General features: G+C 42.7%; 1 protein-coding gene across 1 annotated transcript; it reads left to right on the forward strand.

The window, feature by feature from the left end:
* The first annotated feature begins 9,906 nt into the window (after nt 1-9,906).
* On the forward strand, nt 9,907-13,599 carry LOC124262977 (sodium-coupled monocarboxylate transporter 1-like). The gene is made up of 3 exons (XM_046697594.1): nt 9,907-10,466; nt 12,816-12,881; nt 13,570-13,599. Exons 1-3 carry the CDS (start codon nt 10,101-10,103, stop codon nt 13,597-13,599), a joined length of 462 nt encoding a protein of 153 aa, XP_046553550.1. The 5' UTR covers nt 9,907-10,100.
* The last annotated feature ends 409 nt before the right edge of the window (nt 13,600-14,008 follow it).

Here is a 14,008-nt window from a genome sequence, read left to right on the forward strand (position 1 = left end):
AATTCAACATTTTTGTGTATTTTCTCTTCATGATAAAATTAATAAATACACATTTCGTACATTTTCAGAAAATGAGAAAATTGTAACTGAAGACATATAAATAAATATGCATAAATAATTTTTCATAAATATGCATAAAGAATTTTGTTCATAAATATGCATAAAGAATTTTGTTCATAAATATACATAAATAATAATTATTCCAACACAGGGACACCAACTAGGTCTGAGACAAGATCCCCTTGAATTAGAATGAACTGAATTTTGCAATGAGGGAACCATGTATCAGAGGCAAGAATCATGGATCGGTCCCCATATTAGGGAACCCGAATTGGCGACATGAGTCACCCCTCCCCCATCGGTCAAGAATCCGATGGGGGGAGACATAACCCTGGCGAAAGACACAAACTGACCACAGGGACCTACACCAAACATGGAATCGGGGAAAAGACGGATACGGGCAAGGAATGTCAGCTATGTCAATTAATAGATGGTATAAATGATTGTGAACCAGCAGTGCTGGGCAGTTCGGACTGAAACTCAGAGTTCAGAACCACCCCTTGTAACTAGACCAGAATAAATCGTGTGGACCCCAAGACGGACTTGTGTGCTGATTAGAGTCATATCCCCCAGAGCATCAACATACTGAGGCGGATATATGTCTACATTCTTTATATACAGGCATAATGGCAGAAATAATCATTTGAATAAGTTTCACTCAATTTAGCTGATATAATTCGAGTTCACTCAAATTAGTTACTAGAAATCGAGTTCACCCAAAACAAATTGGTGCCATGTAATTATTGAGTTCGAACTCTGCCAAACGCCCATTTCCCCCAAATGAGACTATGGGTGACAACTACCCACTGAAAACAGACTATAGCCAGCAAACTAGCGGACCGTTACTCTTAAACCGTTATCATCACATCAGCTGTCCCGCAAAGTGGGGTATGACCGGAAAACATTCTCCTGTCTGATGGTTATTGTCCAGCAGTGGAACCCCTATAACCCGGCTGGTATTCTCACAGCGAACACTTAAAGCCTACTTCAATCTTAAATGCAGGCAGTCCATGACAAATGAGTGCACAATGGGGATTAACTATAGTCTGTTTTATTCATTCACACATGTTATACACATTAATTAACCACTAGCTTTAACCGGGGCTTCTCACCACATTCCGAGTCAAGAGTGATCCGTTTGTTTGGACAAGTTAAGCAAACACTGTTGCCGGCTGAGGATGGCGGTTTGTATAACAATCTCATCGTCACCAACGTTTTGGCACCATACAGCGAGACGGATAGCGACAACATTATGTGATAGGTGGTGTCGCACTTTCTGACTCACAGTGATGCTACAATTAAAAACAACAACAAGGAGAGTTCTATGGATATACACCTTCTTTAATATGATATGAGCGACGTTTCGGTGTAGCTACTAACACCGTTATCAAGCAAATGATGTACAATACTAGATGCAAGGTATATTTATATACATGGTAAAGTTGAACAGTAAGTGATGATGTTTACACAATTAATGAGGTAGATGTACAGGGTGGTGGATGTTTACACAAGGGGCCAATAGTTACACAAACATAGTAAGCTATGGGGGATGGGGGTAAGCCAGTGATATGACAGACAGGAGAATAATAGGATTAAGATTGTTTGGTGATGAGTTGGTTGATGGCCATCTCTGACCACACCCAAGCTCACCCAGACCACAACATCCTATGGAACAGCATCAATGTACTCACCAGCAATCACACCCACTTCAAGATAAGAAAGCTACTAGAAGCCATTCACATCAAGAGACTCCAACCGGCCATGAACAGAGACCAAGGATATTACATCCCCACTGCCTACAACCAACTCATCACCAAGCAATCTTAATCCTATTATTCTCCTGTCTGTCATATCACTGGCTTCCCCCCCCATCCCCCATAGCTTACTATGTTTGTGTAACTATTGGCCCCTTGTGTAAACATCCACCACCCTGTACATCTACCTCATTAATTGTGTAAACATCATCACTTACTGTTCAACTTTACCATGTATATAAATATACCTTGCATCTAGTATTGTACATCATTTGCTTGATAACGGTGTTAGTAGCTACACCGAAACGTCGCTCATATCATATTAAAGAAGGTGTATATCCATAGAACTCTCCTTGTTGTTCATCATACCACCTTCTAAATGCCACTTAAACAAGTTAATTAAAAAACAAAATACGTCTACGAGAAGCGTTGGTAAAGTTGTAAATTTATGGCTTAGGCATGTGTACTTTTCGTTGGTTTTTTGTTTTCGGTTAAAGGTGTACTCGGCAATATTCCATATGGCGACAGCCTCTGTCTTATCTAGTGTGACTCATCTAGTCTGGATCAGGCAATCCGGTGATTGACAGCATAAGCATCGCAATTGGTATGCCACGACATCGATCGACCAAGTCAGCGAGCATGACTACTCGACCCCGTAAGTTTCGTCTGTCGACAAGCAAGTGTTGTTAAGAGTTGGTTGTAACCCAGGGTGCCGATCAACGAAGGGACAAAACAGGGAGTTGCACTGGGTGTCACGTTTGTCACTGATATACGTACCTCTTACGTGTCTGAATAAGATACTTTTTAAAAGATTTACTAGGGCCTTGAAGTTACTATGTCCAAGACAAGACAAGAGTCGTATTGCGGTCTTTGAACTCTTTGTAGAAAGAGTATGTTCAATTCTCCCTCACAAGTTGTGAAATACAGACACCAAAACCTCCACGTTACGTTGATGACACATCATCAAGTCCACCTCGCTACAGTCTCTGACAGTGTCCACTGCAACACACGCATCAAGTCCACCCCGCCACAGTCTCTGACAGTGTCCACTGCAACACACACATCAAGTCCACCCCGCCACAGTCTCTGACAGTGTCCACTGCAACACACACATCAAGCAGTGGATGTATACGAAGGAGCCAGTATAGCTGGTCGAGGTTCATCAACAGACTCTACGGGTTGTAAGGCACGGCAGGGGTGAGCCAAACAAGCTGAGCCACTAACTCGGTGTATGTATCACAACATACGTGCCCCCTGCTTTCCAGTCAGCACTCACCTTCATTCTGGCGGACCATATGTCATGCTAATACACTAGTGCTCAAAAGAACGTATACCGTGTGTTTGCACAAATCAACAAGGCGGTTCTTTCGGCAATACGTCATCACATGTTGAATCAATAGTGAGTGTAACCAGAGACCATATAATAGATCATATGGTCTCTGGTGTGACCACCATCATAAAGTAACTGTGCATTATTTGACGTTATGCCATTTTTAACGCAAAAAGAAAATAACATGATTTGTGGTGATTTACATAATCACTCTTTAACTACTGACAGGATAATATCGAAATCTGTATGAGTTGACACACCCAAAACATCGTGACACACCCTTGAAGAGATGTGGTGTGAATTGTCAGTTTACAAATTCAGTATCGTGTGTGTCCACCATAGGGGTTGATGCAGGCTTGACAACGACGACACATAGATGATATATACTAAGCAGCAAAAAAAACCATCAGTACGAATTCAAAATTAGATAGGCACTGTAATCAAATCATTACAGAAATGGACATAATAAGCGGATCAAAACCATTTTGATGTACAGTATCTTGACACATCAATGAATAAGCACAGTTTCAAGACATTACGTGAACGTTTGCAGTCCATTCAGACTCTTGACTTCAGTATCTAGTGTGACCACCACGAGCGACAATAACTGCAGCACAGCGTCTATGCATGAAGTGCACCAATCGATTGATGAAGGCCATTGACACCTGGAACCACACTCTGAAAAAGGCCTGGTGCAATAAATCGTCTGCGTTCGGCCTTGGTATGACATTATTCAGTCTCCTCTGTATTTCATCCCAAAGATGTTCAATTGGGTTTAAATCAGGACTAAGGGCTGGACACTGCATAATGTTGACACCGTTCTGCTGTAGGAGGTCCCGTGTAGCTCTGGCAGTATGGGCCCGGGCGTTATCATGCTGGGAAATGTTGTTCCGGTGACGTACGAAATGTGGTATGACGTGTGGTCTGAGAACTTGGTAGATGTAGCGCACCGCTGTGATGGGGCCTCCTCTCCCTGGACCAAGGTTCTGGAACACCTCAAGACCCAATCTCTGGCTCAGGCCTATTCCACCCCATACCATGATGCTTGCACCTCCCCATGAGTCTCTTTCCATAACACATTGGTCTGAGTAACGCTGGCCACGTCTTCGCCATATTCTTGTTCTGCCATCTGCAGTTGATACGCAGTACCGACTCTCATCTGTGAACCGAACAGTTCTCCATTGCCTGTATCGCCAATTTTGGTGTTGTAGGGCAAACTGTAGACGTCCACGCCGATGACGAGGGGTGAGGATAGGTCAAGTCTTCCTAGCGCCTGGTTCCTCTGAGCTGTCGTTAGTCGCGGCATCCTGCTGACGTTGTAATGTGAATGTTTCAACCAGGTTTGGGGTGCATTTTATAGGGCAGGTCCTTGTGAACAGCACGTGCAGCATGAGTTGCATGAAACACATGGATAACACCGTACCATCTCCGAGATCAGGTTGCGCTTTTGAGACCTTTCCTGGGTTCAATTCTGAGTTTGGGAGGGAATGTCTTTGGAGATGTTGTCAAAAATATACAATCAAAACATTAAATGAGTTCACAGTAATCCGTTTCTGCGAAGGAAAATTCCAAACTGACGTTTCTTTTGCTGCTTAGGATACTAAGCGTCTGATGAAAGCTTGGGAAATGTTGTTCCATATCTGAACCAAGGCTTGTACCAATTCAGCTAACGTCCATGGCTGTTTGTGGGCTTGACGTTAACGTCAGAGCAAGCGTGCTCGATAGGGGACAGGTTCGGAGAAAATGTGTAATCTATGCCTCATTTTATAGCTTGAACTGTTGGCTTAAAATACGAGGTATATAAATTTAGCATTATTGAGCTCGGCCGGAACAGAACATTGTGTGTTGACCTCGTATCACCCTTTCAATTCATATAGTGGTAAGACAGTGACAATTTATACCTTGATGCAGTTTAGGGTTTCGTTCGGGTTATGTGTTCCTTTTACCTAGTCGGTTGTGTTTCATGAATGTCCACAAACATTTGCTGGTCTTGTCTTCGTTGCTTAAGTGGGATTTTACCCTTGCCGCATAGGCACCTATAAATGCTATGTGTGATGCAGAACCACTTCTTCTGATGCAAGGGGGCGGTGGGGTAGCCTAGTGGTTAAAGCGTTGGCCCGTCACGCCGAAGACCCGGGTTCGAATCCCCACATGGGCACAATGTGTGAAGCCAATTTCTGGTGTCCCCCGCCGTGATGTTGCTGGAATATTGCTAAAAGCGGCGTAAAACCAAACTCAGTCAGTCAGTCAGTCTTCTGATGCAATATATCGAGAATACAACACGAGGTCTCATTAGATACGAATCATACGAAAAAGAGTTTCCTAAAATTCGTATGTAATGAGACCGAGTGTGGTATTTTATTTATTACCCACGTCTTGCATGCATTAAATTGACAAAATAGCGTATTTTTGTTATTGTTATGGTTTCAAACCGAAACCTGTTTCATAAAGAGGTTGCGGAAGAATTTGTTCTGTAGTACACTTTTGCATGACGTCACACTGTATTGACGTCACTACACCATTCTCGTCTGTCCCCTTGGTAACCGACGTCATGACGCATGTCAGTTGTCATCGCTTCTCGTACAGCCTCTTACAGCAAACTACTCCGTAGCACCCCGTTTCTTGGTTTGCAGTTGCTTCACTCGGCTAACATCACTGGTGGAAACATTGCGTTTAAGTTTTTCTACGGATATAATGTCTCAGTTCGACTCACAACTAAACAGCGACACGGCAACGTTCGCAATGTTTACATTCCCACAATGCATATAAGTTGTAGAATGAATGAATTCACGTGTTTGTTGAGAATGAACAAGTAGTTCCGTCACAACGTGACCTAACTGGGAGCACACTCCGGCACAGCGATGACGATGCTGGCTTGCCGCATGGAACTCTGGGTAGGAGAGTGAACTGAGAGGCCATCGGTTATCCAATCAAATCGTTAGAATCTCAGGTCAACGCGATACGACACAGGTCAACGCGATACGACACTCGTGTGACGTATGAGATTAGTATCCAACTACCCATACGTTGACCACGTGGGTAATAAAGGGTTTTATCCTCAGGTAGTAGTGCCCTTACATGTTGGTTCCCAAGTTAACAACCCGTGAATGTCCGAGTTAGAATATTGATCTTCAGTAACCCATGCTTGCCGTAAGAGGCGACTAACAGGATCGGGGGGTCAGGCTCGCTGACTTGGTTGACACATATCATCGGTTCCCTATTGCGCAGACCAATGCTCATGCTGTTGATCACTGGATTGTCTGGTCCAGACTCGATTATTTACCGACCGCCGCCATATAGCTGAAATATTGCTGAGTGTGGCGTAAATCTAAACTCACTCACTCACTCCCAGGTTAACAGTAAAAGTTAACCTGAAACCAGTCCGTAAAAGACCCTTGTGTGAAACAAGCAAACAACAAAGAGATGGGACAATTGTATTCTAAAATAAATTTCCGAGCACAGGAAGCTGAATACATCAACCCCAGTTCTGCACCAAATGGCACCTACTGGAAAATATCTGTACACACAATAAGCATAAGTCATGGAGACAAAAAAAAACAGCACTAAATACCTACACTTGTGGTCAGTTTTAATTACTGGATAGATGTGCTTTTAAAAACATAAACATCTTACACTATTTCTAAGATGCCTAGCGGTTAGAACAATCGAAAAAAAATACATTATCAGACAATAAAGGTATAGTTTTTTGATGACGTAACAATTGAATGACGTTCTCCCGTCACTGCGCCATTCTAGTGTGCCCCCTCGTAATCGAACCATTTTACATTACGTCACAAAGTCAGCGACGTCACGATGCATGTCAGTTGTCATCGCCTCGTACGGCCTCCTACAGTAAACTACACCGTTGCATCCAGTTTCTTGGTTTGCTGTTGCTTCACGCAGCTAACATCACTGGTGGAAACATTACGTTTATGTTTTACGACGGTTAAAATGTGTCATTTCGACTCACAAGTTTTCAGCGACGCGGTAACGTTCGTAATGTTTACATTCCCACAATGCAATTGTGGAATGTCGCTTGACTACTCAACTTCCTCTGGATGTACTGATCTAAACTTACGCTGGTAGTAGAAATGCAACGTTCATATTGCCCCATATGGTTTACGTTAATGACAGATGTAATTAAAATAATTCAGAGAAGATATTTAATCCAAACGTAAACCGTCATCAAACTGTTATCATTTGTTTTTTTCTGGTAACGTTCGTCTTAACGTAGGGGGCAGACACATCAATAGAACAGCGCGCCAGTTAGCCCTGTGCGAGGATTCTTAATTTAGGTCACCGACACCGTCGTTTGTTTTCTGCCGTAAATTAATCGTAATTATCTTTAGAAAGTATTAAATTTGGCATCTTAGAAAAGAAATACACTTCGCCCCTACCACCATGTATAGTGTAATAAAACACACTTTCGCCCAGAACTATTATAACGTTAAAGCACTCGGACGCAAGCGTCCTCGTGCTTTAACTATAATAGTTCAGGGCAAAAGTGTGTTTTATTACACTATACATGGTGGTAGAGCGAAGTGTATTTCTTAATTCATCCAAGCTCAGCTGTCACATGTCTCTATCTCTTCAGTTGTTTATAACTGTACTCGCCCAGGGAGCATGTGATTCTGAGTTAGCGTAGTGGAATCTGGACGCCTTGTCACTTAGGTTGAGTGTCAAGAGTTAGCTCCCCTAAAAACACTCCAGAAGATTCGCAAACCGACGCGGTCTGGGTGTATGGCCATTCAATTGTGTTGTCCTGTAGTACCATCGAGGACTCTTTCTAAATATATAATAAGTTTAGACAGATCACCCACCCAACTGTACAGTGTTACACACTTGGAACATACGTCACAATAAATAACACTGCCACAAAATGGCAGTTCTTCCCTTGCCTACGAATGACTTGAACAAAAGATTGGGAAGCACACTCACCAAACTGCACACCACAGGAAACATGTAATATACATACATAGTATAATACCTTATTGAAACATCCACCTGCTAGTAATAATCGTTCTTTCTCGATGTACACAACTTGGCCGTTAGTAGAACACTCAGGAGATAAGGTCAGTGTAACAGTTACCTGTCATGACAAAGGGATTTAGCCATTTTACGTGCGCATCAGTGATTCGGATATAGTGAAACCTGGGAATATTCTGTTTACGAATGTCTAGTTGCTGTTTGGAATCAGACAGGAATGTTTCGGCATTTTCTGTAAATAGTGTCAAGTTGAGAAACGTTTGTGCAGAGTAAGCATATATAGTTATAGATATCGTCCATATTTTGTGCAACAACATTTCTATAATTATGGGTATTTTATGCACACTAGTGTTTCAATCTTGTTACACGCAGCACATGGTACACATATGGTACCCTTTAGACCGAGGATAAGCATGCGAATGACACGGTTTCACACCTCGGATTACTCTTAACGGTGTTTTAATACGTTTCCACCCTCTTTGACTGAATGTACTTAAGAATGTTTAAACGAATTTGTTCAGAACTAAGCTCTGCCAGCCAATGTCAATGCCAGACAAAATGCTGGGTGTATGGAGCGTGGTAGAGGTTATGGTATCATTGGACAACGGAGCGGCTAGTTTATCCTTGACAAATGAAGCTGAAGAATCTGTGCTGATATCTGCTGGACTTGCACAGTATCCGATTTGGACTGTTTAATAATGAAGAAGAATGTAGCCACAATAGCAATATCAATTGTTTCTCATTATTTTGTGGAATTATTACATATTTTTATGTAAACCTCAAGCAAGTTTTCTTTACAAAGGCTGTATGCATTATGAAGAGACAGTATAATGAACCTGGCACTTTGACGGCGCTTTAGGTTTAGTTTGCCATGACACTAGACGCACACCTTGCATGAAGCATTTAAATAAATATGAACTATGTTCATTACTTCTGCAAACACCCAGTGATTGGACAAAAGTCAGCGAAGTGTGTGTGTTGTGGCTGTTGAATTAAAGATCGAAACACTATGGTAATGGTTTATATTTATTCAAGTTTAAATGTTTTTATTTAAAATAGACGAATTTGCGGCAACCGGTATTAGTGACTTTACATTAGCATCGTAAAGTGTAAGCACTTGCTTTTCTTGTCAAACATCGAGAGCGCTGAGGAAAGATGTCGTGCCAGCTTAGTTTGAAAAGTAGAAATTTGACCAGGAAGACTTGCATGCCCACGTGAAGGCATCTTTCACATGTGTTCACAAGAGAGACTTCCCTGTATAACGTGTGTACAGAGAAGAACCTCTGTTTGTATTTTCCTATGACGGTTACACCTTCTCAGTGCAGTATCGATTCTAAATCGTCCGTGAGTCCAACCAGCGTCCGTGAGTCCAACCAGCGTCCGTGATTCCAACCAGCGCTCCTGCCCACTCAGCCAGCGCAGCCTCCCGATGAGACTCACACCCCAAAAGTAGTAGAAGCTGTACTTTTCTGAGAAAGTGTGATCCCAAATATATTGCATGTTACATTTTACCACTTTCTAAATGGTAATGTGTAGTCATGCTCCTGTTTTCTCTTTGAAGAACTGCGATGAGTAGCCTGTCAAAGTTCATTAATTCAACGTCAAGGCAACATCAGTTTGAAATGGCGAATGTAATTGTTTTCAATGTGTGTAATGGCCGGAATGTACAAGAGTAATGTCAGAGGTATTTTCTGAAACCCTTTCCGACCCACGTCTCCAAACCGCTATAAACCTGTCATTATCTTAATGGCTGCTGATGAAAGATGCAGTATTTAGTATGCTTCTCCTTCTCCCCAGGGCGTGTTATCTGCAGTAGATAAACCACCGACTCCTAGATGTAAAACGGGGAGTACTCCCCCTGTCACTGTCGCTGGCTATTCCTCCCACGAGCTAGCTCCGAGACCGATGTTTACATTGTGGTGCCTGTGGAAGCTGCAGCATCTCTAGGTCATTCACCGTTATACACCATCATGGCAGCCGACTACAGTATCGTCACTGGCTACATCAAGACGTTCAGTGTCGCCGACTACGTGGTATTTGCATTGACTTTGGCAGTATCTGCAGCAATAGGAGTCTTCGTGGCCATCAGAGACCGCAACAACGTCTCCACCGGAGAGTTCCATTTCGGTGGAAGGAAAATGCATGTGATACCTGTAGCTATGTCTTTGCTTGTGACGTTTCTCTCGGCATTGACTCTGCTGGGAACTCCAGCCGAAGTGTACAACTACAACACGATGTTCTGGTGGATATGTCTGGGATATCTTGTGTCAGTCGCAGGGGCTACGTGGATTTTCATACCTTTTTTCTACGAACTTGGGAATACAAGTATTTTTGAGGTATGTAATGCATTACGTTTTCTGTACCTTTGACAATGGAAGCTGGTGTCAAGCGGTGTTAATGTAACTCGGTCTAACTCTGCATCACAGTCACCTCTTGAAGTATGGTGTATTTCGTCTAACATTTGGACACAAATGAGGAACGGGTTGGTGTGTATTTTGCAATATAATAACAACATTTAATTACATATACTGCTATTACAGCTGAAGGGGTCGTTGTCGGCACGGGTACTACAGATGTGTACCCCAGGTACGTTTGTGTATACAGATACGTACCCTAGCCAAAATCAGAATACAGAAACATACCCTTGGACGATTCCATACTGCATTGTGGAGTTTTCTTCACCGGAACTGTCATACTGTTGTATTAGATGCATTTGATATCGTTATATAAGAGCATACACGGTATAACGAATATTTCACGGTGCACAAGGTACACCACTCGCAATCAGCTGAACGGGAACAACTACATACGGTTTTGGTTTTGGGTTGTGGAATATGGACTCGTCCGTCGTTTAGGGTACCGGCTACGTTTCTGTAGTTTGTCTTTGTTTAGGGTACATGTCTGTATACAGAAACGTACCTGGGGTACATATCTGTAGTACCTGTGCCGACAACGACACCTTCAGCGCTATTACACAAACCTCAAATCTAAAACTGAAACAAACGAGCGATTGATTAAAGGAACTGTACACAGCCGTATCAACGATCAATTACCAAAGATGTTCAACAACAACAAATTCCCTCCTTGGTAACTACGCCTCCGCTGCCGTCCTACAGTTAGACGTTTTCTGGCAGTGACAATTTCGTACATCAATGTTTATGTGTAGTCCATTACCACTGGCCCGGTACCACGCTGGGGAAGCGTGTCGCCGGGTCTGCCCGCACCGCTCGTGGGTATCAGGTAACATAAGCTGCAGACTGTGCCGTGTAGCTCGTGGGAAAGTTGAAATTCTCTCAAACTGATGTCACAGTCGCGGTGGAAGACGTTAATCAAGAGTTAATCAGTAAACCAGCAGAGACCCTGCGTCATTAGCGTCGCCCGATAACGCCGTCACTGTAGCCTCTCTGGTTGGAGTGACACGTATGTTGTACATCGTTAAACAACAGTATTAATGTAGTCAGAGACCATATAATAATACATAATAATCTATTATATCGTCTCTGATGTAGTGTATCAGGGGCGGATCTACACCACCACCACCACTACAGCTGCAACAGCTAGTGAGGTCAGAGACCATATAGAATATAGTAAGAATATAGTCTCAGGGCTCCATTTCAATATAGTTTTTATTTTTTTTACTATGAGCTTTTTTCTGTAAAATACGTTCATTTCAGAGACTACTTGTTAGTGTAGTGGTATGACGTATCTTGGACTTGGCAAGCTCCACACTGCACGTTGCATATAGTAAATTGCACATGATATACTGTATGCTGCACGTTGCATATAGTAAATTGCACATGATATACTGTATGCTGCACGTTGCATATAGTATCTTGCACATCATATACTGTATGCTGCATATAGTATAATGCACGTGATATTCTGTATGTTGCATGTGGGGTCCGGTGATATGCACATGATATACTGTATGTTGCATGTATTATACGGTATCTTGAACATGGTAGGCCTATACTGCATACTGCATGTGGGGTCCGGTGATATGCACATGATATACTGCATACTGCATGCTGGGTCCGGTGATATGTACATGATATGCAATATATATAAGGATGTGGTGTATTGTTACATTAGGTATACTCCATACTGCGTATGGTATACGGTGGTTTGGAAGCGTCTATACTTCTTGCTTTGTTTATTTGGTGGAAAGGAATTCGATTCAGAGACTGTATTACTATTTTGTCTATGATAATGCGTACAAACCTGGTAATGCACATTCAAGTGCGTCCCAGGAACTGTAAAAGATAAACTCAAGCAATAAACACTGTATAGACAGATGGGGTGAGAGTGCATTGTGTGTCAGGTATACATATACAACTGAATACGGTCGACTTTGGATATGGCGGTTCTATCAAGACAGACAGAAAACAAAGACATATTGTCTTTGGGCAACAATGGCGTTGATCAGTGGGTCAAGTCAAAGAGGTTAATTGTACGATAAATAGATAGATAGATCAACTGTTACACACTTTCGGCTACTGGCTGTTTCATTTATAGCAGGGATACTCTACAACATCTATATATAGTCTCCCTGTTTATAGTAACGCCTCAATAAGTTAACTTGTTGAGGCGTCATGCTGGTACATTAAAACATGTTGTACCAGGGAGGATTCGCTGGCTTACACCCAAATTCAAGTTGTACCATGTTACCCCACGTTGTGTTGCAGTACCTGGAGATCCGCTTCGGGAGGGGCATGCGGCTGGCAGGTTCCCTCACCTTTATTCTACAAACGGTAACGAGGTGAAGGTGGAGTGAGTGAGAGTGCTTGTTTCGGGGAATGTGTGTGTGTGTGTGAGTGCGTGTGCGTGCGTGCGTGCGTGCATGCGTGTGTGTGTGTGTGCGTGCGTGCGTGCGTGCGTGCGTGTGAGGTTTAACGCCGAAATATCACGGCGGGGGACATCAGTAATGGGCTCCCTACACTGTACTCATGTGGGGAATCGAACCCGGGTCTTAGGCGTGACGATCGAACGCTTTAATCACTACCGCCCCTTGTGTTGGTTGGTTAGGCGTGGGGGTGCGCACGGCGAGTTGTTAGGAGGTGCATCGGTTGTTTAAAGATTCATTTGCGATTAAGAAATTGTGTATTTTCTGGCAAAAAGTGAAGTCAGCCATTGGATCCATCTTCTGGAAAACAACCCACCAGGACATCATCTCTTCTTCTTCTTTCTCTAGGTTATCCTTATGGGTCATTAGGTCACGTGCAGTCAGTTGTACACCTAGTTATATATATTGGCACACAAACCTGGTCTCTTGCAAATCTAAAACGGTTGTCTAATTTCAGTATAACAGAGAGTATTGTTTGAAGGATGTTCATCGGCTAACCTTCTTATCATCTGGGCTACACGACCGACACCGCCCAAAGATAACATCATCATAAAACTATTCTACATGTGATTTGATCCAGTGAGCCTCTGTTCCAGATGATCTACATGTCCTTCTTCATCACCTGACATTAACAAGTCCACTTCATGTACCATCTTACTACATGTCCTCTTCATCACCGACATTAACGTCATGTACCATCTCACTACATGTTCTCTTCATCACCGACATTAACGCTATATCATCTTACTACATGTCCTCTTCATCACCGACATTAACGTCATCTACCTTCTCACTACATCTCCTCTACATCACTGACATTAACGTCATGTACCATTTCACTACATGTCCTCTTCATCACCGACATAAACATCATGTACCATCTCACGTCATGTCCTCTTCATCACCGACATTAACATCATGCACCATCTCACGTCATGTTCTCTTCATCACCGACATTAACATCATGTACCATCTCACTACATGTTTTCTTCATCACCGACATTAGTATCATGTACCATCTCACTACATGTCCTC

Source organism: Haliotis rubra, unplaced genomic scaffold (genome assembly GCF_003918875.1).
Source record: "Haliotis rubra isolate DU_JTF1 unplaced genomic scaffold, ASM391887v1 Scf862, whole genome shotgun sequence".
Taxonomy (NCBI): Eukaryota; Metazoa; Mollusca; class Gastropoda; order Lepetellida; family Haliotidae; genus Haliotis; species Haliotis rubra.

What these genes read in the sequence shown, in the direction of transcription:
- LOC124262977 (XM_046697594.1), top strand. Translation starts at nt 10,101, where the DNA reads ATGGCAGCCGACTACAGTATCGTCACTGGCTACATCAAGACGTTCAGT. An exon ending in GGAATACAAGTATTTTTGAG is followed by an intron (nt 10,467 to 12,815) that starts GTATGTAATGCA and finishes GTTGTGTTGCAG; the next exon opens with TACCTGGAGATCCGCTTCGG. An exon ending in TCACCTTTATTCTACAAACG is followed by an intron (nt 12,882 to 13,569) that starts GTAACGAGGTGA and finishes CCTCTGTTCCAG; the next exon opens with ATGATCTACATGTCCTTCTT.